The sequence below is a fragment of the Chiloscyllium punctatum genome, chromosome 32 (assembly GCF_047496795.1).
Source record: "Chiloscyllium punctatum isolate Juve2018m chromosome 32, sChiPun1.3, whole genome shotgun sequence".
Taxonomy (NCBI): Eukaryota; Metazoa; Chordata; class Chondrichthyes; order Orectolobiformes; family Hemiscylliidae; genus Chiloscyllium; species Chiloscyllium punctatum.
This window is the reverse complement of record NC_092770.1, coordinates 10,298,866-10,326,176: the sequence shown is the minus strand read 5'-3', so window position 1 is coordinate 10,326,176 and position 27,311 is coordinate 10,298,866. Positions and strand designations below refer to the sequence as shown.

At 39.9% G+C, this 27,311-nt stretch overlaps 2 protein-coding genes across 12 annotated transcripts in view; one reads left to right on the top strand and one right to left on the bottom strand.

Annotated features, from left to right (window-relative positions):
* Nucleotides 1-14,980, bottom strand: part of mettl25 (methyltransferase like 25) — a 90,319-nt gene extending 75,339 nt beyond the window's left edge. For 4 of the 11 annotated variants that reach the window (XR_011953401.1, XR_011953399.1, XR_011953404.1 and 1 more), the window contains exons 1-3: nucleotides 14,614-14,979; nucleotides 7,845-7,997; nucleotides 6,773-6,856 (exon numbers count right to left, since the gene is read on the bottom strand). Coding sequence is in view for 3 of the 11 variants with exons in the window: in XM_072551627.1 (XP_072407728.1) it covers nucleotides 6,773-6,856; nucleotides 7,845-7,997; nucleotides 14,614-14,818 (442 nt within the window). In the remaining 8 variants the exon portion in view is untranslated. Of the gene's footprint in view, nucleotides 1-6,772; nucleotides 6,857-7,844; nucleotides 7,998-14,613 lie in introns of all 11 variants that reach the window. The other 7 variants (XR_011953397.1, XR_011953398.1, XR_011953400.1 and 4 more) reach the window with 5 other exon arrangements.
* A 128-nt stretch (nucleotides 14,981-15,108) lies between these two features.
* On the top strand, nucleotides 15,109-27,220 carry LOC140457886 (thyroid transcription factor 1-associated protein 26-like). The gene is made up of 4 exons (XM_072551629.1): nucleotides 15,109-15,289; nucleotides 19,389-19,626; nucleotides 22,494-22,572; nucleotides 24,252-27,220. Exons 1-4 carry the CDS (start codon nucleotides 15,124-15,126, stop codon nucleotides 24,420-24,422), a joined length of 654 nt encoding a protein of 217 aa, XP_072407730.1. The 5' UTR covers nucleotides 15,109-15,123; the 3' UTR covers nucleotides 24,423-27,220.
* The last annotated feature ends 91 nt before the right edge of the window (nucleotides 27,221-27,311 follow it).

Here is a 27,311-nt window from a genome sequence, read left to right as displayed (position 1 = left end):
ATTGCAGGATGAAGTGAAATGTACGAAACAATGTAAACCTGGGGTTGAGTAACTAAAAACACAATGTGAAGATATAAGACTGGAAGCAATAATAATATTTTTGCTGACGGTGGTAATGCTTTGAATTACACACAGGGTTATTGATTGAAGCTGTGACAATGATCTGAATTGTCCCATTTTTAGCAAAATGCCATTTTTGTCAAGTTTCATGAGGATTTCTCTGCCCGAGGCAGCATGTTTGTCTGAAGCTTGCCTTGTTAACAACCTACCACTTAGTCTTGGTACCCCCATTGTCAAATGTGAGTCAGACTTTTCATACTCATAGTAGCTGGAAGTACTTGCCACTGTTAGATATCCCTGCATCCTTGATGCCAGAACCATCTTGTAATCTCAGCTACACAACCAGTCAAGCACAGGCAGTCTGCCATTGGCTTTCACTGTGAAAAGTGACACAGAAGCCACAAACTTCCTCTTCTCACAGCAAATAGTTGGCATGTCTGGCACTTCAATGCACGACACCTATACATTCCTATTGTTATTGCTGTTTGAGCATCATGCCACACAGGTCAACTGTCCTGATCCAACTCCTATCTTACAATCCTCTCTGTGTCAGTGATTTGGTTTCCATAATGTGCAACACAACAATTTATCACTGTTGAATGTGGGACCATCACATAAATGAAACATTCAGTCATTTCAAAACATTTGGTTCTATTTGCAAGCACCAAAAGCAAACAGAAATCAAACAAACAGAAGCTATATTAATCTTCCAGAAACTAAACAAACTGTTTGCATGTTAAGCATTAACATTTTTTGTAGAGTCACTGAAACCAGCTTTCATCTACTGGAACCGCATGTCAATTAAGTCCTGTGTGGTGTGTACTGCCAAATGGTGCTGTGGTCTATAATGTGCAAGGTGGTCTTCCTCCTGCTCAGAGTCCTAATTACCCTCAGAAGAAGACTGCTAAACTCACCTCGTCTGTCAGCATCTAACACATTTCCTTGGTGCCTGTTCGAGTTGTATGGAACAAAGCTTGTGAGGGTTATGAGGCACATTTTGTCTGGAACATACTGCAAGAAAACATTAAATTGGTCCAAGCAGCAGAACCTCAGCTGCACCAGGCTTATCATCTGTTCCAAGTATGATCCTGGTTGAAAAATGGGCTGCAGTGTTTCTACACTCCTTTTCTGCCAAAGGATTGCATGAATTATTAGCCAAAGCTGCAGTGGGTAGCCCTACTCTCCATCCTTATAAGGCTAGACTCTTAAATGCAGCTGGAACATCAGAGATCTCAAGAATAATGACTTTATGACAGTTGCTTGTCGCAAACTTCTAAGATGTGGTACCAATGATCACAGATGACTTGCACATTGATGGAATGAAACCCTTTTCAATTGATGAACTCAGTTGCGTTATGATATGGTGTACAGTCTTTTGTATCCTGCACCTGGAGGAAGCCAGCTATGTTGCTGCAGCCTACTGCCCAACTGCAACACTGACCTCATCAAGGGGAAATGAGATGAAGCAATGTGATCTGACATAAATGACAACAGTTAGAGCCTTGATGTATATCTGGGCGAGTACGTGAGAGATTCCACACAGGTCCCCAGTGGCTCCTTGAAAGAAGTTAGTTGCATGAATGTTCAAAGCAGCTGTCATCTGACAACCATTGGGGTAGGATGGCCGTGCATTCGGTATTGTTTAGGGACAGTGTCCCTTGACATCCTCAGCCTGTGCAAACACTGTGCTTCACTCATCGGGAGAAAATGGCTTCTAACTTCTGGACATTCCGCAGGGACCTTTAACTGAATCTCTTCATGTGGAGGCTGTTGGATCTCTGCTAGAGGATACCTCTGGTTTTGGGCCTTCTCCTAGTTCTCTGCACCATCATTGCATTGCAGAAAAAAAAGGATAGTCTGGAGCCCCTGACAATTAACTTGTGTGGAGTCCAGAAGAAGCAAAACAGGTCATTAGCAATGTGAGCAGTCACCATTCATATCACTTACAACTGATGGCTTAAAACATTCCTCCAAGAGGAGAAAGTGAGGACTGCAGATGCTGGAGATCAGAGTCAACAGTGTAGCGCTTGGAAAAGAACAGCAGGTCAGGTAGCATCTGAGGAGCAGGAGAATCAACGTTTCGGGCATAAACCCTCCATCAGGAATGAGACTTGTGGGTCGGAGCTGCGAGACAAATGGGAGGGATTTGGGGAAGGTAGCTGGGAAAGTGATAGGTGGATGAAGGTGAGAAAGAGGGTGATAGGTCGAGGCGGGTGGTGGGGGGGATGGATGGTTTCGAAGGGTGGTGCCGAGTTGGTGGCTTGGGACCGGAACAATGTGGGGGAAGGGGAAATGAGGAAGCTGTTGAAATCCACATTTATCCCGTGTGGTTGCAGAGTCCCAAGGCAGAATATGAGGTGTTCCTCCTCCAGGCGTCAGGTGGTAAGGGTTTGGCGGTGGAGGAGGCCCAGGACCTGCATGTCCTTGCCGGAGTGAGAGAGGGAGTTCAGCCAGAGGGCGGTGGGGTTGGTGGGTGCGGGTGTCCCAGAGATGTTCCTCTAAGAGTGTGATATGGAGCATTTTAACAAGGAAGGCCAAGGAATGATTTTTTTTAGAACTATGGCATTGGGCTGTATTCTAATTAATGCACACCACCAATCATGTAGCAAAGAGACAGTCAGAGAGTGCAGGTGCTTCATGAGCACTGAACTCACCTCCTTCCAGTCCCACATCATCCACAAGTGGAATTATTACATATAAGAGCACTATGCATAATACCCGTAGTTTAGGTTGAGAGGGAATCAGTTCTGTGCCATTGTACATCCTAGGTAGCCTTGCATTAAGTGGGTGCTTTGAAGCCCACAGATGTCTCTTTTAAGGGTGCCTGGGATCACTTCTGCTTCACAGGGATGTTTATCTGCAAGGTTAAATGACACAGTCAACACTGCTTGCCACCAGCATTTGCAACTACCCAGTTGTATAATGCATTTATTTCATATGCATAATGATATGATTGCCAGCAACTTCAACCTGCACTCTGCAAGTGTCCAACTGATGCAATTACTCTTGAACATAGTCCTATCAAACAGAAGTAGCGCCTGCAATTCTGGCCAACAAATGCACAGCCAATCTGCAAGTGATTGCAGCCATTTTCCCCTCACAGGTATATTTAACACTCAAATGATCATGGGAGGCAATATAAGTCTTGTTGGACACCAAAGGTTTGACTGTCAGGTTCTCCCCCCAGCATAAAACCTCTAAGAACTGAAGACTGACCAGACCCCTGACTGATCTCTGTGTTTCTAAGATTCTCCCCGTCTGATGATTCAGTAATCTCTTGACCACGTGCACAGGACTTACTGAACTGTCCATGGCCACTCCCCAGACTGTAGTGAGATGGACTCTCTGGATCCTGACTGCTCCATGCAGCTGCCTGATCATGCACATGCCTCTGGACTGATAGCATCTGCTGCCGTTGATTAAGTGTACCAGAAACCTCTGACTAACATCAATCCCCCTTGATCTGAGTGAGGAAAATCCCCTTCGATTTTGAGTTATAGCCATTTAGTTAACGGACATACAGAGCATTTGCCACAAAGTCTACTGGCACATATTTTGGTTATGAGATTGAAAAACCACTGTAACGAACACAACATATCCAGCTCTTAACTGATAACTGTTGACCAGCATATCAAACGGACTGTCATTGTGTTGACACTTAGGAACACGTGATATGGGGGGTGTCGGTGCTGGACTGGAGTGGACAAAGTTAAAAGTCACACAATACCTGGTTATAGTCCAACAATTTTATTTGGAAGAACAAACTTTCGGAGCACTGCTCCTTCGTCAGGTAGTTAGTGAGGAGCAGCATTCCGAGAGCTTGTACTTCCAAATAAACCTGTCAGACTGTAACCTGGGTTGTGCAACTTTTAAACTAAGGAATACAGCAAGGCAGAAGTGGTGCAAGCCTTAAAAGTTTAGCTTACAGGGCAAAACACTATTAGGCTAGGCATTGCCCAAGGATGATTTGACTTATAGTTAAACACAAAGTGAATGAACAATCCAGTCTGTGAGCTGGGTGCATGATGTTGCAGCAAAGTTCCAATGAAGGTACTCCAATTTCGTATTCCAAAATTCTGAACTAAAGTACAGTGTACTATAAGTGGATCAGAGGAGTGGTGCTCAAGGGCTAGTACATGCTGGATGCCAGTATCTATGGACATGGGGTGCATGCAACCCCTGGACATCCAAAGGAGCAAGCAGTAATATCTAATCACCAGGTAACTGCTCTGACTTTCATATCAGGAATGATGTCTCGTTTCTATACAGCGGATGGTATAATAGGACAGTGCTATATGTATTAAACAGGTGAGATAAAGTTATAATGACGGCGAAAAATCCTGTTACCAAGCCTTTCATGCTCACATGCAAGAATCTTGTCTCACAGAACACAGAACAGGACAGCACAAGAACAGGTCCTTTGGCCCAACATGTCTTTGCCAGCCATGCTGCCATTCTAAAATAATCCTATTTGCATACACATGATCCATATCCCTCTGTTCTCTGCCTGTTCCTGAGTCTGTCTAAATGCCTGTTAAATGTTGCTATCATTTTTGCCTCTCCCACCTCCGCTGGCAGTGTGTTCCAGGCACCTACTACCCTCTGTATAAAAATCTTACCTTGCACACCTTCTTTAAACATTTCCTCTCTCACCTTAAACATATGCCATGTGGTATTTGACATTTCCACCCTGGGAAAAAGACTCTGACTATCTACTCTATCCATGCCTCTCATACTTTTACTCTTATCAGGTTGCCCCTCAGCCTTCAATGTTAAGCAAAAACAATGCAAGTTTGCCCAATCTTTCCATATAATTACTACATTCCAATCCAACATCCTGATAAACCTCTCTTGCACCCTCTTCAAAGCCCCCACATCCTTCCTATATGTGGTGACCAGAACTGTATACAGTAATCCAAATGAGGCCTAACTAAAGTCTTATTCAGTTGAATCATGTCTTGTCATTTTTATACTCAATGCCCCAACCAATGATGGCCTGCATGCCAAATGTCTTCTTTATCATCTTATCCACTTGTGCTCCTATTTCCAGAGAGCTATGGACCTGCACCCAAGGTCCCTCTGTATTTCAGTGCTTCTAATGGTCCTGGCATTTACTGTATACTTTATTTTTACATTTTACCTCCCAAGATGCATCAGCTCACACTTGTCCAGATTCAAGTCCATGTGCCGCATCTCATCTAACTTTCTAATTGGTCTATATTCTGTTGTATCCTTTGTTAGCTTTCCTCACTACAAAACTTAGTTGGAAAATGTAACTTGGCAGTCTCAACATCGAGACTGGCCTCACTGACACCTCATGCAATTCGCCCACATTTGTCACCATAGCCCAAAGAGCTCAGGGCCTGGGAAGATTCCGTATCATGACAACATTTAAGATCAGCTGGTTGATGCAAATGCACATGAGAACATAATGGGTGCTTGAGATTAGGATTTCAGCATAAACATTTATTTTGTCTTTTTTCATGTTTCTGTTTCACTTTTGTGTAATTTGATGAATAAATATATATTTATTACAAATAAAAATCAAACAGTGCAATGTGCCAGTTCACTGTTCTGTCACGAAGTGTACTCAGCTTTTCTAAACCTGTGGAGCCTCCAACTTAAATGGCTTTCGCAGGGCTGAAATTCACCTATAATCAGACCCTGTGTCCACTAACCACTTGCTGCTGCCCACATCCCCCCACCCCAAAAAAAACATGCAGTTCACCCACCACAAATTGGTGTCAGCAATCAGAAACCACATTGCGAAGAGCAAAGATTGAACTTCCCATTGGGATCAAACTTGTCCTGAGATGGTAGCCCTACTCCCCTCCCCATGCTACCGTACTATATGAAAGACCAGTAAAAAGCACCTCAATCCACCTTTCTCCCAAGTGTTAAGACATGGGGTAAATCCCTCTGCTAATTTAAACCAGCAACACAGATAAGATTCATCAAGTGTTGTAATCTTTAAATTCGAGAGGCAAAGTACTATCTCAAAAGTCACTATTTAAAGTAAAATTTAACAACTTTATTCTTTAGTCTAACAGAGAATATTAACTAACAACTGTCTATAACTTAGTCTAACAGAGAATATTAACTAACAACTATCTATAACTACTTTCTCTTAAACCTATCTTTTACTTTTCCCTCTACAATACTAGTCCGACAAAAAAAATCCTAATCACGATTTACAAAAATGTCACATTTCAAAACCAGTCAGCATTGCCAAGTTTCCTCTGTAGATTTTTCTGTCTTTTTCTCTGCTTCTTAGGGATTCTGCTTCACAGGTCTTTGATAGATAAAGGTACCTTTTAGAGAGCAGTTCTGCTGGCAGTCTATTCTAGCTGGTGGCTTGCTGCTCTTTGCTGCTCTGGCTTACTGTTCAAAATGTCTGATATTTATACACCGAAAGTTGGAATTGTTTCATTGGTTTTAATATTGTCAAAATACTAAATTCAAACTTAAGTGGGGTTTGCTATCTTGGGGCATAACTTAAATTGATTGGCCGAATTTGAATTAGTTTTTGTCTCATTGCAACCCAGTCACTGCTAGCTGTTCGACCAAATGTTACATTTTAAATTTTCCAGCACAATGTGTGCTTGCAAAGTCCTTACCAGACTTTCAACTCTCTTAAAGGTACAGCATACCTACAACTTCATAACACAAGTTTGGGGCCAATCTCATCCTCAGGCTTAGGGATTGGGCCTACCTGGTCCTGTGGCCTCTATCAGAATGATGCCCATCCAACTATAGCCAAAGCCTGCCAAATCATGTTGGCATTCAAGTGAAGAGCCTGAAGTCATACAATGTGTAGTTAGAACACAAAAACATGAGGCAAAACATATAAACAAAATCCCTCAGTACCCAATCCGTTAGTAAATCAAAATTCCCTCCTTGAAACCATATGCAATGTCATAGAACACACCAGGTTCAGAAGAGACATGGTATGCTGTACAAGATGACTTGATATGTAACTGGAAAGCTAGTGATTTATGATTGTTATAAAAGACAGTGATATAATATTAAATGATAGAACAGAAGGCACATGAAAAGGTTGAAATAGGTTTCAAAACTAAATTATGTGAAAAAGAAATCAAATATTCAGCAAGATAAATCAGAAAATATGAAATCTGAAAATGTGCAAAATGACATGGTGGGTCAAAACTTAAAATTGAGTTTTGGACTAAAGACAAGATGGTAAAATTGATTATTTAATCAGATTCTGAAACAAAGTGAAAATTATAATTTAATGAATTAACAGGAAAACCAACATAACAATAACAGCATCATAACATAAAAACTAATAAATCATTTTAACTTGAGCATGGCTTACCTAAATCATTTTTAACTACAGATTGAAGGCTAAGGAATAACCTAATAAATGTTTTTAAGGTTATGAAGAATAGAGGTAAAGAAGAACTTTCTCGTGTGGGGAGAGCAGAATTATGGTTCATAATTATAAGCTAGTACTAATAAGTCTAGTGAAACATTGAGCAGAAACTTCTTTCCTCAGACAGTGGTTAGATTGAGAACTCATTACTGACAGGCAAAGTTGAGATGAATAGCATCAATACATTTAAAAGGAATCGAGAGTTAGAACTTAAGGCAGAAAGGAATAGAAGATTAAGTTGATAGGATTAGAAGAAGGTGGGTGGAAGAATGCATTCTGAACAGCATTAAGATGACATTGACCAAATTGAATGGTCTACTTCTGTGCTGTACATATGAAATATGTGCAGCAATCCATATTACACGAAAAAACACAACACAGATTTGCAAACCTTTTTGCTTATTTCCCCACATCTCTTGTAGCAGGTCATTCAGTGATGTGCATACTCCTAGGTTTGGCAGGGAGTGATCCTGAGTAACTCTCTTGTAAGCAGCCACATCTCGAAGTTTTTCAGACTCATCCCATACCGAGGCATCAATTTTTTCTGGCCATGAGAAAAGATAAAGTTTAAGCATAGACTAAATCTTAGCTCTAATTACCACTACTGCTTAGAGAAGAAAAATACAAAAAGAAAGTTTTAAGTATTTTGTGCATTCTGGCTCTATTGTATCTTTCATAGTACCAAATCCACATTTTTTTCTGCTTAAGAGTCTAAACAACTATTCTTTACATATCCAATGAGGAATGTAGAGTACAAAGCTGTAGAAAATTGAATTTGCCAGAAACATTAGGGGCATGAAAAATTATTTTAGCATTCAGAGTAAAGTACTGTTATACAATATTAAAGCAAAGCTTTATTGAAATTAAGGTTCTGGGTTAATAAACTTCAGTATTTGTCTCATATAACTCATTAATACACATGAGAGAGGGGAATGAAATGACCTAACATTATTGAACAAAAAGATTCTCTGCACAACTGTAAGTTATGCCCAATTAAAATATAAATAGATTTTTGCAATTAATTTATGATGTGACTGTACCACGGAAAACAGAATTTGTTTTTATAGTGGTATGGGTTGCAGGTTTAGGAGGTGTGGTCAAATAAAGTTTAGTTAATTATTACTTACAGATGGAATAGACTGCTGCGACTGCATGATAGTAGTGGGGGGTGCAAATCTTAAAACTGGTAGGTAGGAAGCCAGTCAAGCAAGCTTCCTTGGTTTGAATGGAGTTGAGCTTCTTGAGTGTAGGGAAAACTGCACTAATCCAGACAGGTAGCTACAGTTTTCCTTCACACTCTTAATTCTATCTCACAGATGGTGGACATGCTCTGGAGAGTCAGAAGGTAAATTATTCTCAGCTTTGACTGGCTCCTGTAACTATACTATTTATATAAACTTTCTGGTCAATGATAAATGCCAGCTGTTGATGGTTGGGGATTCAGTTAAAGTATTTTTCATACTAGTGGCAGATTTTTAAGATTCTCCCTTGTTGGAGACAGTCATTGCTTGTCATCTGGTGACAAGATTGTTGCTTGTCATTTGTGAACCTCAGATTGAGTGTTGTCCAGATTTTGCAGAACACTTGCACGGCCTAATTCAATCTGAAAATTTTACAATCACCAACAAACATCACTACTTCAAAGTTAGGGAATGGAGAAATAGGCATTGATTAAGCAGTTAAAGATGTTTGTGTCTAGGACTGTTATGACAGTCAGGAAATGGATTTTTTGTTTACCAAAAGGCCAGATGTAAGAAATTTGTTGTAAAAATAAATACATCTTAAAATGTAATACTGAAAAAAAAATTTGTAGGTACAGATATTGGATTATATTTTAAGATGTATATATTTTTATACAAGTGACTATTTTAGGTTTCTTATGGTGGAAAATTTAAGCACTAATTGATGAAAGTTTGTTTTTTATCCAGTACCAAAGGATCTCCAATATCTGTACCTACATGTATTTTCTCTGCACAATCAGTATACCTTTAATTGAATGGCAGTGACCAGAAAAACAACTCCTACTTCACCTTGAAATATACAATGTGAGAGCACATTTGTACCCCAAGAAAATTCATATGTGAATAATTTAAAGTTATTTCACAATGCTATTTGTAACTTTCATGAATTATCTGCCCTGCTTTCAAGATACATCCTTTAAAAGCCTCTGTTACTCTTTTAAGTACCTCTGTGCCCCTTGAAAAAGATTATATTTTGTAATTTTCCTGGAATACAAATACCACTGAGCATATGTTTATAACATGCAATACCTGATAGATTAACTTAGTTTTCTAGAATTGGAGCCACACTATACTTAAAAAAATTGCTGGCATCTTTAGTGCACTTCACATTTTCAGATCTCCAATCACCCACTTGCCCATTCAGAATGGTTAAGCATCTGGATGGCATATTGCAATGGCCACACTCCTCTTTAGTATAATTTTGGAAGAGGTAAAAAAGTCAGTTTGAGAATGAGGTAGCACAGCAGAAAGTACGCACAGTATGAAGTCATTACACGACCAAACATGAAACTATATCTGGTAGGGATGTCAATCTCAAAAGACAGTTCAAGATAAATTACACTTTAACAATTTTTTCCACAGGAATTGGTATTTGTCTAAATTAATAACATAGTAAAGGTGAAGATCTGGACCAGGTTGGGGGGTGGGCTCTGTTCCGTGATCGGTCAATAACCACTCACAATCAGTCTGGTCCTTTAAGATTTCACACTTATTTAACATAGCCAAGCACAGATCATCCAGAAACACAGAGATTAAACATTTAACCTCTGTTTCCCATAGGAACTGCGCACATGGCTTAAAACAAAGACATTTTTATACTTTTCTTAAATAGAGGTACAGGCCACAATCGTACAGTTCATTTAAACAATTACTAATCAACTTAATGAAATGGTTTTATTGACAGTAATTGAGCCCAATGATATTTCCAGGGAACCAACCTTGTTTTTCAATATCCAAGTTTCTCTTATCACATGAATCTAGTTCCAGCACCTGCACTTGAAGGTCAGTTAGGATGGCCAGTAATGTCTTATCTAGTCTAGTTATTTCTGTCTGGTAAAGGAAGCATTGTCTGCTAATCTCCGTAGAGGCAGACTGTGGTCAAGTCAATTATGCACCTTTAGCATGGTTAAAAGCCATTTTATGCAGCTTTAAGTAGAATGGTCAATTTGCAGCCTCAAAGCCGTTTTGTCATGTTATTTGCATTAAGAAGCCATTTTATTGCCACCTAAGTTAGTAAGAGCATGTATTAAGTGGTTGTTCCTGACAACAACTAGCTACCTCAGCCTGTATTCAGGTCTCAGATCCTCAAAGGTATACAAATTAATCTTTTTATACTAGACATAGCAATGGAGGCACGAATGGTTTTAGAAATCCGAAGCATCATCACTGTTGTCTATTAATTGCTCTCCTGTCTTCCATTTTACCACATATTTCTGTTTTGCCTTTCCCACCCCACCTTTCCTGCCTCCATATTTGCTTAAACAAACCTAACATTTCCTTTAAGTTTCACAGCCACACAGTTGGGAATGTGATGAGCAATGGACAAAAGGCCACACAGAAGCACTGGTTCCTTTAAAATATGTGTATGTGCAGCTGTGCGGTAATCTTAAGAACAGTAGTAACATCTTTAACTGCTTCTAGTTCTGATAAAAGGATATGGATCTGAAATGTTTCGCCCTCCACAAATGCTTGACCTGTTCAGCATTTGTAGTTTTATTTTCAGATTTGATTTCATTCTGCCTATTTCATTCCCAGTACTTCCTTTTGTAGTCCAAACCAGATATAAGGCTTTTTCCAGTAAGCATGGTAATAAAATGTCATTGATCTAAATTTGATTCTGAGTTCCAATCCAGTGTAAGTAGAGTCACACTTTATTCCCTTTGTTGTGCAATGTTTTGATGATTCTCAATTTTTATACCACATAGCAACCTATTTGCACACACTGAAGTCCCAAATAAATAACCCGATTATCTGGTTGTGTGGTGAAGATTGAGGAGTAATATGTCTGAAGCGACAACAGAGACCTTCCCTGCACTTAAAATCAGAGAGCTGTATAGTACGGAAACAGACCCTTTGGTCCAACTCGTCCATGCCAACTAGATACCCCAAACTAATCTAGTCCCATTTGCAAGCACGTGGCCCATATCCCTCTAAACACTTCCTATTCATATACCCATCCAGATGCCTTTTAAATGCTGCAATTGTACCAACCTCCACCACTTCCTCTGGCAGCTCATTCCATACATGCAACACCCTCTGTGTGAAAAATGTTGCCCCTTAGTTCCCTTTTAAGTCTTTCCCCTCTCATCCTAAACCTATGTCCTCTAGTTCTGGACTCCCCCACCCCAGGGTCTATTTGTCCTATCCATGCCCCTCATGATTTTATAAACCTCTATAAGGTCACCCCTCAGCCTCTGACACTACAGGGGAAACAGCCCCAGCCTATTCAGCCTCTCCCTATACCTCAAATCTTCCAACCCTGCCAACATCCTTTAAGTCTTTTCTGAGTCCTTTCAAAGTTTCACAACATCCTTCCGATAGAAAGGAGACTAGAATTGCACAAAATATTCCAAAAGTGGCCTAACCAATGTCCTATACAGCCGCAACATGACCTCCAAACTCCTATACTCAATAGTCTGACCAATAAAGGAAAGCAGACCAAATGCCCTCTTCACTATTCTATCTACCTGCGACTCCATTTTCAAGGAACTATGAACCTGCACTCCAAGGCCTCTTAGTTCAGCAACACTCCCTAGGACCTTACCATCAAGTGTATATGTCCTGCTATTATTTGCTTTTCCAAAATGCAGCACCTCACATTTATCTAAATTAAACTCCATCTGCCACTCCTCAGCCCATCGGCCCATCTGATCAAGATCCTGTTGTACTCTGAGGTAACTTTCTTCACTGTCCACTACACTTCCAAGTTTGGTGTCATCTGCAAACTTACTAACTATACCTCCTATGTTCACATCCAAATCATTTACATAAATGGCACAAAGTAATGGACTCAGCACCGATCCTTGTGGCACTCTACTGGTCACAGGCCTCCAGTTTGGAAAGCATCCTTCTACCACCATCCTCTGTTTTCTATCTTAAAGCCAGTTCTATATCCAAATAGCTCATTCTCCCTGTATTTCATACATCTAACCTTGCTAACTAGTCTCTCATGGGGAACCTTGTCGAAAGCTTTACTGAAGTCCATATAGATAACATCCACTGCTCTGCCCTCATCAAACTTCTTTGTTACTTCTTGAAAAAACTCGATCAAGTTCACAAGGCATGATTTCCCATGCATAAAACTATGCTGACTATCCCTAATTAGCCTGTGCCTTTCCAAATACATGTAAGTCCTGTCCCTCAGGATTCCCTCCAACAACTTGCCCACCATCGACATCAGGCTCACCGGTCTATAGTTCCCTGACTTTTTCTTACCACCCTTCTTAAATAGTGGCATCACGTTAGTCAACCTCCAGTCTTCCGGCACCTCACCTGTGACTATTGATGAAACAAATATATTAGCAAGGGAACCAGCAATCATTTCCCTAGCTTCTCACAGAGTTCTAGGGTACACCTGATCAGGGCCTGGGGATTTATCCACTTTTATGTGCATCAAGCCATCCAACACCACCTCCTCTGTAATATGGACATTTTTCAAGATATCACATTCTATTTCCCCACACTCTTCCATGTCCTTCTCCACAGTAACACTGATGCAAAATACTCATTTTGTATCGCCTCCATTTCCTGTGGCTCCACACGCAGGCTGCCTTGCTGACCTTGAGGGGCTCTATTCTCTCCCTAGTTACCCTTTTGTCCTTAATGTATTGATAAAAACCCTTTGGATTATCCTTAACCCATTTGCCAAAGCTATCTCATGTGCCCTGTTTGCCTTCCTGATTTCCCTCTTAACTATACTCCTAGTGCCTTTATACTTTTCTAAGGATTCACTCAATCTTTCCTGTCTACACCTGATGTATGATTCCTTCTTCTTCTTAACCAAAATCTCAATTTCTCTCTTCATCCAGCATTCCCCACACCAACCAGCCTTTCCTTTCACCCTAACAGGAATACACTGTATCTGGACTCTCGTTATCTCATTTCTAAAAGCTTCCCATTTGCCAGCCGTCCCTCTACCTGCGAATAACTTCAAATAAGGTGCTGAAGATTAACTTATTTAACTGTTCTTTGTGGAATGTTGCTGTGTACAATTATGCTGAATTGTCCCAGCCCTGTGGATACATGTAGTCAATTAAGGTGGTGAAGGGCTTAAATAGAGGCAGTTTTAAGGCACTGCTGGAAATTTCCCACAGGCACAGTTTCCCCACCCACTTTATGCAGAGGGAGCCAGATTTTTGGAGATGGCCTCCATGGAGATGGTAGGGTGAATGACAATGTTGTGGGGACAAAGGGCTGCAGTGGCAATCTGATCAAATCTTGTGGAAAGGTTTCTAATATCTGTCAAAAAGTTTCAGTGCGACACTTCTTGTTGGCTCCTTTCTATGTTGAGGAAAGCCTGGCTCAGCAAAGCCCACTTCTCCAGATTGCCTTCTGATTGAACTTGCACCATTTAAAGACCGACTCTGTTCCTTAAAAGGATGGCAAGTATATAAACTGCCGCTTTCTGGAAATTGACCACCTTCTAGAAGATTGCAGCGCCATTAATGCCACCAGCAAATGCAGATTGAGGTTCTCCATTTGGCCTTGACACGGAGGTCCCAAAACCCACAAGAAAATCCAGCCCCTTAACTCCTGCATCCTACGTTACTAAAGTGACTACACTTCAAAAGTGCTTTTGTGAAAGAGTCAGGGGGTGTTCTTAAGCTGTGGTTTATGAATGGCAGACTTCTTGAGTGTTTGTTAATCGCACACATCACCAGATGTTCCGTTATCAGCAAAACTCTGTTCCGTTTGCTGATGGAGAAAGTGAGGACTGCAGATACTGGAGATTAGAGCTGAAAATGTGTTGCTGGAAAAGGGCAGCAGGTCAGGCAGCATCCAAGGAGCAGGAGAAGAAGGGCTTATGCCCGAAACGTTGATTCTCCTGCTCCTCGGATGCTGCCTGACCTGCTGCCCTTTTCCAGCAACACATTTTCAGCTCCGTTTGCTGACGGTCAGTTGATGCAACTTGCTCCTTACCCGGTGCCGTACGGTCCCCCTGCGGACAGAGGAGCTGCGATATGACAGCTTCAGGCGGCAGGGCCACGAACTGATTCCAAACGTCGTTGGTGTAAAAATCGACTGTGTGCACGTTTGCTATCTTGAGGTAAACGTCCAGGAACTCGGCGAGGCTTTTGATTTTGCTCTGCACCAGGTCTAAACCGACATCCGCGGGGAAGAGCATCGTCAGCGGAGGGCCCGGCCTCGGCCTCGGCCTCCCAGGACACAGACTAACCAAGGCACCGGGGGGGGGGGCAGCAAAATGAGGAACGTAGTCCGTAAATCTATTACAGTAATCGTTCCACAATCTGTTACAGTAATCGTTATACAATCTGTTACACTAATAGTTACACAATCTGTTACAGTAATCGTTACACAAGATCAGAGGGTCGATGCTCCACGTTCCCCGTACCCCCCCCCGGGAGTCAGGGATGGTTTGATCGCTCGCAACCGCCGTCTCCCTCTTTCCTTGCGCCCGGTCGCAGGTTGATGACGTCGCCGGTTGATGACGTCGCCATCATGGCGCCCGGCTCGAGCAGCGGAGACGGCGGCTCCTTTCGGAAGAAGGTTGTCCCCGGCGGCCGGCAGAGATCGCAACAAAAGCAGCGGTGGAGAGCGAGTCACTTCAAGAAAGGTTGGGGCAATGTTAGAGAAGGTGAGGACTCCCTTTGCGTTTTCTTTTGTGGCCGCAGCGCCGGTTCAAAGGCACGAGATCCGCCCGTTTCACTCTTCACTTCAGAGAGAGAGAGAAAAAAAATCCCCAAACAAATCAGAAACAGAAATTGTTGAGGGAACTCAGCAGGTCTGGCAGCACCTGTGGAGAGAAAGCAGACAAATCTTCTCAAAACTCCCTGAGAGAAAGCAGAGTTAACGTTTCGGGTTCAGTGACCCTTCTTCAGAAGTTTCTGTTTTTGATTCACCCTTCACTCACTTGCATTAACGATAATAATAACTGGGTTAAAACTTATAATCAGAACAATCAATCCACAGCAAACCCACCAAGATTTACCATCATCTTATTGATTGTTGGAACAAGCTCGGAGGCTGCACGTGGTTCATTGCAACTGCTAAAAATATCGAAAATTACCAGTCTCTCCTAGCCATTATCTCCTTAGGAATTCGTCCCAAGTGACAGTTTTCACCTTGGGCATTGATAGTAAATAGTTGCGGTTATTAATGCCATCATCATGCCCTGCAGTCCTCCAATGGGTATCTTGCAGCACAGCGCTAATGGCCCTAAATTCTGAGCCAAGAGCCAAGGTTTCAGACTTGCCTCAAAGAAGTGTATTAATAACTGAACTGATTGATTATAAATCCCGATGAGCATTGCTTCATATGATGACAAACAGGTTGAGGAACATTGGATGATTTCACCCCCTCTTTAGCCTGGTGACCCTATTTATGACTTAGTTAAATTCAGTTACCTTGCAAATTTGGGGCACTCTAAATATTTCATGTCACTATAATTGTGTAAAGAAATTCAAGATACCTGTTAGGGCATCACATAATTTCCTATTGGAAAAGAGCAAAAATGAAGGTCTGTGATAGCATGGGATACAGAAGAGATTAGATTAGATTACTTACAGTGTGGAAACAGGCCCTTCGGCCCAACAAGTCCACACCGCCCCGCCGAAGCACAACCCACCCATACCCCTACAACTACACCCTTACCTAACACTACGGACAATTTGATGGCCAATTCACCTGCCCTGCACATCTTTGGACTGTGGGAGGAAACTGGAGCACCCGGAGGAAACCCACACAGACACGGGGAGAATGTGCAAACTCCACACAGTCAGTCGCCTGAGGCGGGAAATGAACCCGGGTCTCTGGCGCTGTGAGGCAGCAGTGCTAACCACTGTGCCACCGTGCCGCCAGAGTAAAAGGAGATAATAACAAGTACAGAAACAAAAAAAAATGCCCAGTGTGAGTGAAATCAGGAGTAGTAATATTTTTGCTGGCAGCTGTTGGCTGAAAAACTGGGGGCAGTTGTTAGAATATGAAATAGATATGGTTAATAATGTCAAAAAGTGTGGCACTGGAAAAGCACAGGTCAGGTGGCATCTGAGGAGCAGGAGAGTCGACGTTTCAGGCATAAGTCCTTCATCAGAAGTGTTATGGTTAATGTTGAGTCCAAAGAAACTTTGCAGTCTTTAATGGAAAAATTAAGTGCTGTTCAGATTTACTTTGAACTCCACTTGAAGTTTGGAAGCTGAAGTCAGGTCAGTTTGGGAATGCAGTGGATAATTAAAATCAGAGGTCGCTGAAAGCATTAGTCACCCTGAAACTGAACAAAAATGTTTCTCAATAGCAAAGTATGTATTTCCAATAAGTATTCCCTAATGTTTGAAAGATTGCACTCTGAGTAGTGACTAACTGTATACTAAATTGAATGTAGTAAAGTAAATTACTGTTTCACCTGGGACAATTACTGGGTATGTGGATGGTGTGAATGGAATGGGTGAAAGGTGCTGCATTTCCTGTGCATATCTTCAAAAGGAAAGAGTTTTGTGGGTAATGAGGAAAAGAATCTATGTAGTGATGCCATCAAGCTATAAGTTGAGGGAAATCCCAAAGGAAGATCAGTTGAATATGAACATTACTGGGTGAGGGCAAAGGGAGCTATGTAATTTTGGTAGGAGCAGGGGATTTTTTTGTCTGAAGAGTTTAAAATAAATTATTGGAAAAATGAACATCAAATGTATACAGACATTTTTTTGTATTTTGTGGATGAAATTGGGCAAATAAACTGTTTTAAAACCCCAGGCAGTTCTGTACTTTAAAAGGAAGTAACCTGACATATTGTAAGTGCTATTTACACAGCTGCTGATTCAGTCAGTAGTGATTGCCTAGCATCTGTGTATACATTAAAATTTGGCCAGCAATAAATAGCTGATTTGTCTGTAGACTGCTGACTAGCTATCAATGACAAAGGTCTTCTGCCTTTGCCAACACTATGTGATTGGCTCCCAGATAGCTGAATGACTTGGTAGCGTGTATATTTGGGAAATGTCATGGCATTGCAGAAAGGACAGGAGGGAACTCTTTTCTCTGTGATTAAAAATTGAAGGGTATTTCCTTTTTCCTTCAGCTGCTGTAAGATGTGGCTCTTATAAAGTCCTTAGCTTATTTATTAAGTGTGAACCAGCCCCCTGAAAGCAAGAGAAAGTATCTTGAGGGAGAGAATCAAGGAGCTGCATGCACTGTCAAGCCAAAAAAAGGACTATCTCAGTGAGTCCTGTGAATAGGAACTATTGAACTGCCTTCCTCGTCTTTCCCTTTGCCCATCACACATTTTGTTTTGCTGTCTCTGTGTGTAGGGGTGAGTTTATAAGGGGATTAGAGTTTTAATGAGTAGAGTTATTGCTGACAGTTCATAATTGTTTATCTGCAAATAGAGTATTAATTTGTAATGAATAGTAATTCTCATTATGATGGAAAGTGGTTCATGCTTTCTATCAATGTTAATCTAAAAGACAAGTTAATTGGGGAATTCTGAGTACTTTTAAAATCTTTTAACTTGCGATGACTCTGGGAATTGTAGGGCTTGATTTTCAATGCATTACCCAATGAGATGTGACAAATGTCTAAATTTAAAACTGAAGTTAAAATTAAAACAAACAAGGTCAGCATTTATACAATTAATGGTAGGGCCATGGGTAGTGTTGTAGAACAGAGACACCTGGAGTTTCAAGTTCATAATTCTTTGATGGTTGATAAGGCATTTAGGCATGCTTGCCTTCATTGCTCAGATATTTGACCACAGGAGTTGGGTTATCACATTTGAGGTAGTACTGGACATTGGTGAGGCCTCTTCTGGAGTATTGTATGCAGTTTTGGTAATCCTGTTATAGGAAGGTTATTATTAAATTGGAGAGGGTTTGGAAAAGTTTACAAGATGCTGCCAGGAATGAAGGGTTTAAGTTATAAAAATATGTTGGAGCTTTTTTCACTGGAGTGTAAGAGGTTGAGAGGTGACCTTAGAGGTTTATAAAATCATGAGAGGCATGGATAAAATGACTGATAAGGGTCTTTTCCTAAGGTATGAGAGTTCAAAACTAGGGGGGCATAATTTTAAGGTGATAGGAGAAAGTTTTAAAAGGGTCACAAGGGGGGCAACCTTTTTACACAGAGAATAGTTTATGTCTGGAGTTAAATAGTGAATGCTGGTACAGTTACAACATTTCATGCATTTATCCAAATGTCATTTAATAGGAACAGTTTGGGGGCATATGGGTCAAATGCTGGCAAGTGGGACTAATTCAGTTTGAGAACATGGTTGGTGTGGATTACTTGGACCTAAGGTCTGTTTCCATGCTGTATGACACTATGACTATTATTTAAGGTCCTATTCAAGCATGCTTCCTTTATTTTATCCGCTACCTTAACTTAACTGGACTGACAGGATCAACAAAGTAAAATTATGTTCTATTCAAACTGGGTGAACTCCTTCAGAAACTTCAGTAGTCTGTCAAATTGTTTCCTAAAAGCACATTGTCTAAAATGTTAGTGATTAATCTTTTCCCTTTATTTAAATATTTGTGCTCACCACGTGAGTTCATTATGAAATGTGTGTTACTGTGCTGTCCTTCCAAGTTTCTCATTATCTTCTCAGAAGTGGGAAAAGTCATGTTAATTCTATAAATTGTGATGACTAAGGAAATTATAAATTCAGTATTACTATCAGGTTGATAGCAAATGAAAGAAGGTAATCAGGATGCTAATACACTTCTAATAGTATTATCTTCTTACAGGGCAAGGCTTTGCTTTCCAACAGAAGGAAAAGATCAAGCATGACTATAAGAAAATATTGAGAAAAGAAAGGAAAGCAAAGCGTACTGAAGAAGTACAGTTTACTGAGAATTACCCAGATCATTTGCGGCACCTGTATCTAGCTGAAGAAGAGCTTGTTAAAAAACAATCAGAGAAAGCCAAAAAGAAAGAAATTGAAACAAATGATCAACCAACTTTACAAGCAGAGGGGGGGAAAAGGTATGTTTTTTTTTTAAAAGAATGCCAAAGTTGTGAAATTAATGTGAAAAGAAAGAACGGCACGGTGGCACAGTGGTTAGCATGGGAGGCATGGTGGCACAGTGGTTAGCACTGCTGCCTCGCAGCGTCAGAGACCTGGGTTCAATTCCCACCTCAGGCGACTGACTGTGTGGAGTTTGCACGTTCTCGTAGTGTCTGCGTGGGTTTCCTCCGGGTGCTCTGGTTTCCTCCCACAGTCAAAAAATGTGCAGGTTAGGTGAGTTGGCCATGCTAAATTGCCCGTAGTGTTAGGTGAAGAGGTAAACGTAGGGGAATGGGTTTGAATTGGGTTGCGCTTCGGCGGGTCGGTGTGGACTTGTTGGGCCGAAGAGCCTGTTTCCACACTATAAGTAATCTAATCTAATCTAATCTAAAAAAAAACTCACTTTTCTGTTGGGCCTTTTGTAATCTCAGGTTGCCCCAAGGCATTTCATAATCAATTAATTACCTCTGAAGTGTGTTCATTATTGTAATGTAGGAACTGTTTGAACTTTTGTTTTACTTTAACTGCTGCCATATGATACTTGGCAATTAGTATTCTGCAGTGACATATTACAGTGTTGGACTATGTTTCCAATGAAGTAGTTTAAAATGGGCTTGGAGATTTCTGTCCAAAGTTCAAAATATTGCATTTGCCCATGTTGAATGACATCTGCCAGATGTGAACCTATTCATTTAATACCATTTATGTCAGAGGCTGGTTTATTAATTTGGTCTAGGTTATTTGCATATTCTTGTGTCATCTCAGGTTTATAAATAGTATTAACTATGCAAGTTATGTCATTGAGTATTTTTTTATTTTGATAGATTAAAGGAAAACCTAAGCAAATTGGGCAAATGTTAAATATGGCAAATGTAACTCCATTCCGATAAATAGATAAAGTATATTTTGTGGAGGGGAAAGCACAATGAGAGCAGAAGATTAAAATTCACTGGAGTTGAGGAACTGAAAGCTCTGGGCCTACTGTTAAGGGACGTTTTTAAAAATGACATGTATTATTGTACTGAAAACAATTCAGGGAACAGATGGCCAAAACAATTTAAATACTATGAAGCAGTGAGGGGCTGATGGTGGCAAATGACCGAAATGGACCCTTTGAGGGAGGGGTGGTGAAAGGGTAAGCTATTAGATTATCCTTGGTGGTCATGGTTTTGGAGAAGCAAATAACAAAGGAACTAAGATACTCTGGTTTGCCATGCCTTACCAACTGGTAATAAATATTAAACCATGCTAAATACTAATAAAAAACTTCATACCAACGGTGAAGAAACCCACTTATTACCTATAATAACCGTAGTTGAGAAGAACAGCTGGGCTATAGGTTAGTTAGAGAAATAACACGAAGAAATTGAAACCTATTCATTTAATACCACTTATGTCAGAGGCTGGTTTATTAATTTGGTCTAGGTTATTTGCATATTCTTGTGTCATCTCAGGTTCTCTCTCCTCCTTCGTGAGGACAGAGAAAATTGAAGTAAGTAAATGGTGATGGCATGGTCAAGAAGATTATAATGGTTTAGGACCACAAAAATATATTTTTCATTGACCAGATGAGTGCATCACTGGCTAGGCCAGCATTTATTGCCAGTTCCCTAATTGCCCAGTGGGCAGTTAAGAGTCAATCATATTGCTGTGGGTCTAAAGTCATATGTAGGCCAAACCAGGTAAGGACAGCAGTTTGCTTCTCTAATGGGTGGTTTTTCCTGACAATAGACAAGTTTCATGGTCATCATTAGACTGTTAATTCCAGGTTTTTGTTGAATTCAGATTCTACCATCTGCCATGCCGGGATTTGACCCCAGGTCGCCAGAGCATTACTTGTATTTCTGGATTAAAAGTACCACTAGAAAATTATCTCCTTTTTTTTTTTAAAGACATTGAAACACAGGATTGGAAAAGAAAGACGTAACTGACTGGAGGAGATAGAGAAGGGTGATTACCAACTGTGGCAATCTTGTGTAAAATGGGAGAAGCCAAAACAAAATTGAGAAAAACAGAAGGGTAAACAGAATTCTGCACTTTGTTTGTAGGAATGTTGAATATAAGAGCAATGCAGATATGAGGAATAGCTGCAAAACAGCTTATGTCGTCAGGTGCACTTCTGGGCAACATATTTCCAATGGACATTAAAGCTGTGGAAGAAGAGCACATAAACTCACTAAAATGGTTCCAGGGATTACTACCAAATAAGAGGTTTAAGGAGCTAGGTCTATGCTCATTAGGGCAGAAATTAAGCTTTATTTGTGTGATCAACATTTTGAAACAATTTCAGAGGGGAAAGAGTAGAAGTTAGCCTCAACTTTTGAAGAATTGATAATATAGTGTAAGTGCATGATTATTACTAAAATTACACAAATATCTTAGAAGGGCTCTTATGTAGGGCTCTTAAATATGCAACAGCAGCTATTGAAACTAAACCACTCATGATTCAAAGCAGAGGTAGCTTTTTAATCATAAGGAAATTGAGGGTTAAGGGAGAAGACAGAAAAGTGAAGTTGAGGATTTTCAGGTCATCTGTGATCTCATTGAGCAGTGGACTAAATGGCCTCCTTCTGCTTCTGTCTCTCATGGTGTTATTTTAGAGTGCAGTAAGATTTTTTTTATGAGATAACACAAAAGATGGGTTTCTCCTCAGTAATTCTGATATGGACCTAGCAGAATGGGACAGTTGATAGCCATCTACTGAAATTTCCATGATTCTGACATTGGACAAATCTGTAAAATTGGACAGAGTTGACTAAAGTTCTGGAAGAAAAATCTGGTGGATGACTTGAGGCTGAAGATATTTATCTAAATGCAGACAATATCCCTTACTTTCTGATTTTAGGAGAAAGATTAAGTCATCATATCAAAAGATCATAGAAGAATTTGAAAGAAAGCAAGCGGAAAAATTAAAACAGAGAGAGGTAAGTGTCATAGTGTTTCCTGGATCTGACCTGTGATTCTATGAACTATCATTTAGATTACATTTCTAATCATGGTTTTAGAAAAGCAAAATCCTGGGGTATTCTTGAAGTGTAGAATTAATACATATTTCATTGACATAACCAGCAATCATTTAGTTTTATGATAACTGGAAAGAAAATGTGAATATTTTGAATTAAGTGTTTTTGCTGGTACTCATATGTATTTATGGTTCTGAATTAAGATATCAAGCATTCTTCTTGTAAGAATTCAAATCAACAGTACCATAATGAATATGGTCATGTTATGACAAGGATACAGCCGAACGAAATCGGTCTCCTCTCTCTGCATTCAGGACACAGTGAAATTAAAATATTCAAAGACCCTCAAAATTGATCAAAAAGGTTGCTAACCAGACTTTTTTTTTTAATAATCAATCCCAGACTCTGGGGATTCTCAATGCTAATTTGTAACTTGAACAAAAGCTAGACAAACTACAGTTAAGGGATAAATAAAAGAAAATAACAAATCTGGCCAGGTACTTAAGTGGTTTTCATAATGTGTTGTTCCACAGCCATATATGATTATTTCTTGGTTGATTTTCTGAAATTGTGGATCAAGGTAACTTTTTCAACTCATTCAAAGGAAGTCATTAATACTTAAAACTTACTTTCTTTTCTCTAAACTTCCAATAGCTCATAACAGGCAGATTGGCAGAGACCTTTCAGATCTTCACACTGCTGCATCAACATCCTTCACCCAGAACTAGTTCAAACCCAGTTCAAAACTCTGGTCTCTTCCTGACAAACTAACTGTCTCCTCATGAGATTCCAGTTACTGTTCAACATCTGCCTCTGCTGGAGCAAACATTCTCTCCCAGACTTGCTGGAACCAGTTCCCAGGTGCTGACCTCATTAGTAGCCAACATCTGCTATCTGTTTAAACATACTGCTCTCTCCAAAATTTGAAGCGTCTATGGAATCCTTTTGATCAACAACTAACCTGTAGCTCCCTCCTTCATAGCACTGTGGGCATAACCACATCATGTGGATTGCAGTAGTTCAGGAATACAACTCACCATCACCTTCTCAAAGACCATTAAAAATGGGCAATAAATGTAAACATTCCCAGTGGAGCACACATCCCATAAAAAATAATTTAAGAAGAAAAACAGCCTCCAACAACTGCTTTTGAGACTCTGAATTATACCGATGTACTATATGTTTTGCCAGAGAGTGCTTGCAAAGGATTGTCATAAATCTCTTAATCCCACTGCAGACTATAATGAGGGGTGTAGATAGAGTTAATAGTAGTCGTCTTTTCCCTAGGATGGGGAATTTCAAGACTGGGTGGCACATGTCTAAGGTGAGAGGGGAGAGATTTTAAAAAAAGACATATGGGGCAAATTTTTTCCAGAGGGTGGTTTGCGTGTGGATGTTTCCTGAGCAAGTGGTGAATATGGGTACAATTGCACCATTTAAAAGGCATTTGGATAAGTACATGAAAGAAAAGATTTGGAGGAATATGGGCCAGGAGTAGGTAGGTGGGACTAGTTTAATTTGAACTTATGTTTATCGTGGACTAGTTGGACCGAAGAGTCTGTATGCATGCATGCTGTCTGACTCTATGACTATGACTCTACTTGAGATCTAATTGTTAACTTTGTAATTGTCTCATAAAGGCAGCTGAAAAACGTCAACAAGAAAAGGAAGAGGCGCAGAGAAAATACAAGGAAGAAAAACTGGAGAGGTACAGAATACTCAGCAAAAAAACAAGAAAAGGACAGCCAAACCTGAATCTACAGATGGAATACCTGCTTAAAAAAATACAAGAGAATCAAGGCATAAAATAAAATCACATACTTTTGACCACAACATTGGCATTATTTTGCTCTTCCCCCATTTCTGATTTTGTTGATACCCAAAATTTTCCCTGTAATTAGTATTGTTCCTACTAGAGTTGGTCCAATCTAAAGAGATCACACAAGACTAAACTACAACTGGAAAAATAACAACAATAGAAAATATTGGAGAAACTGAAAAGACAAAAAAACTGCAGATGCTAGAATCCAAAATAGACAGGCAGAAGGCTGGAAGAATACAGCAAGCCAGGCAACTTAGGAGGTGGAGAAGTCGACGTTTCAGGTGTAACCCTTCTTCAGGACTGGGGGTAGGTGTGGAGGGAGCTGCAGATAAAGGGGTGATGGGTCAGGGTGGGAAGTGGGGATAGGTGAAGACATGTAGAGGGTATGACCTGGTTGGTCAATGGGTGGAATGAGTCTGGTGGAAGGGAGGTGGAGGGGCTGGGAAGAGAGTTGGGCTATGGGGAGGGAGATTATTTGAAATTGGAGAACTGAATGTTGAGTCCTCCAGGTTGCCCAGGCGGAAAATGAGGTGGTGTTCCTCCAATTTGCACTGTGGTTTGTTTTGGAATGGAAGAGGCAAGGATGGTCCTGTTGGAAAGAGAGTGGTTGGGGGGGATTAAAATTGGCAGTGACTGGGACATCAGGCTCCTGCAGACCCTGCTGCATAGCTCTGTGAGCCATTCCCCAAGTTTATGTTTGGTCTACCTGATGTAGGGAGCACCTGATGCAGTAAACTAGGTTGGAAGAGAGGCAGGTGAACCTCTGTCTCACCTGGAAAGATTGTTTGGAGCCCTGGATGGAGATGAGGAGGGTGGTATACAGCAGGTCTTGCATCTTTGCACATTGAAACCGAAAAGGTCAGACCTGCTAGGTTTCTCCAGCGCTTTGTTTTTATTTCAGATTTCCAGCATTTCTTTATATTTATTTAACTGGAAATTTACCTTTTGTTTTTTTTTTAAAACATTGTTCTGCTCATCAAAACAGCTTGCTGGATCTTTGAGATGTACTGGATATGTTTTATGTTTCTGAGTTTTGAAGTATTTGATTTAAATATTTACCCTAAGATCAAGGAGTTTTCTGCCACTTTGTTCTATGGAAAATATTGTTGATGTTGTTATAAGAAGCAATCCATGGGAGTTGGGTGACCTTTCTTTGTTATTTGATATTAAAAGTTTGATATACAATACAAATGCTAATCTTATACTTGTGAAGTTGAACTATGTCTTGAGTTGAAGAAAGCAGCACCTACCCTGTATTTGCAATACAATGTTGGAATGATGTAGTTGAAAATCACCTTCAACAAAGCTAGATGCAAAAAAACCTTAAGGTATGATTTGAACCTAATCTGAAAAGAACATTCATACAATCGGTCTGAATTTTTCCATTTTTTTTTGATATCTATATTCAGATTTCACTTTGTGTAATCCGTGATTTTTTTTTCTTGAGGAAGGCCACTCAAAACTGATTAAAACTATGCATTTATTTTCCATAGAATCTAAAAACAGTTTTCATTTCCGTCTATCTGGATTAGATTTCAGTTATTTGAGTTGAAAGGGAAACGGAACATGTCAAACCTCAGACTATCACTTTTTACCTGTTTCTGTTTAACATGAAGAGACACCACCCACTTATTTTAATAGGCTCAGATTTTATCCTCCTATATAAGCCATAATACTATTTTTTTAAATGATGCAGTACAAGAGCTGATACAAAAATGAAGTTTCAAATACTTAAAATTTGCAAGTGTGTATGCTTAAGCCTGCATATTATACTCAAGAATGACAGGCATTATTTGATTTGTAATATTTTGTTTGAGAGTATAAATACCAATGATTATGCTGGGATTCTCATTTTCTATATAATATCACAAAACCTTTTCAGTATGTTTTTGTTTAAGATATAAAATAATTTATTTCTCAATGTATTCAAAAATGCCAAATTCATTAGAGCCTCTGATATTTTGATTTCTTATATCAAGTATTTTTATCTTCTGAGAGAGAGATAAAACTGGTCACTGCCAGTTTTGCACTGAGTTTGCGTTCACTGGAAAAGGATTTAAACTTCCAAAATTAACTTGTTTGTACAGTGCTACTCAGTTTTCCAGTTGCCAAATGGTTGGTGTGCATTGCTGGCCGTTCTTGCAGGGGAAGCTTTATTTTAAAAGATTTGAGTTATATCTTAAGAAAATGCCTAAATCATTGCTAAGAGTCTTTGCACCTTTAGTTTCAAGCACAATATAGACAAAATTAGTATAATTCATTTCCTGGTTCTCTGATTGTACTTTAGCTTATTTTTGTTATATTTATTTAGCCTTATCTACTGATTATATAAAATCCATAATTGTGTTTAATTTTATGAAGTCTGAAGTATGAAAGACACTGAGACAGCAAAAATGTTGAAATGAGACAGAATATGTCCTGTTTTTAAAAAAACAAATGGAAAGCATGTAATCTTAACATGATGACCTCCAGGATTGGAAGTGCTATTTCCAACGCTAATCAAACAAAAAAGCATTTCTGAGGGGCCTCTAGCTCATCTTCCAAGGTACATCCTGTCTACAATCGTTTTGTAGAGTAAACAATGTGATTTAATCTTTGAAATTAAAAATACAGAAAACTAGAAAGAGGCTGTGCAATAAATGTTCTTCAGTGTAGTGGGTTTAACATTGCTGATACAAAAAAAATGTACACTAGTTATGACATTAGACTTCTAACATTTTGGTATTCACTTCCAACAGACCATATGCATTGCTGCTACAAGATATTAAAATAGTTTCTTGAAATAAAGGACTTGTATTTCTCATTGGACTTTTCACAACATCAGCATGTTCCAGAATATGTCAAAAGTGCAGTGATTGTGAGAAAGTGCAACCACCAA

Bases quoted from the DNA above. Each gene is read 5' to 3' on its own strand.
- LOC140457886 (XM_072551629.1), top strand. From the start codon at position 15,124: ATGACGTCGCCGGTTGATGACGTCGCCATCATGGCGCCCGGCTCGAGC. The intron at 15,290-19,388 runs GTGAGGACTCCC...ATCTTCTTACAG, and splicing joins TTGGGGCAATGTTAGAGAAG to GGCAAGGCTTTGCTTTCCAA. The intron at 22,573-24,251 runs GTAAGTGTCATA...TGTCTCATAAAG, and splicing joins AAAAATTAAAACAGAGAGAG to GCAGCTGAAAAACGTCAACA.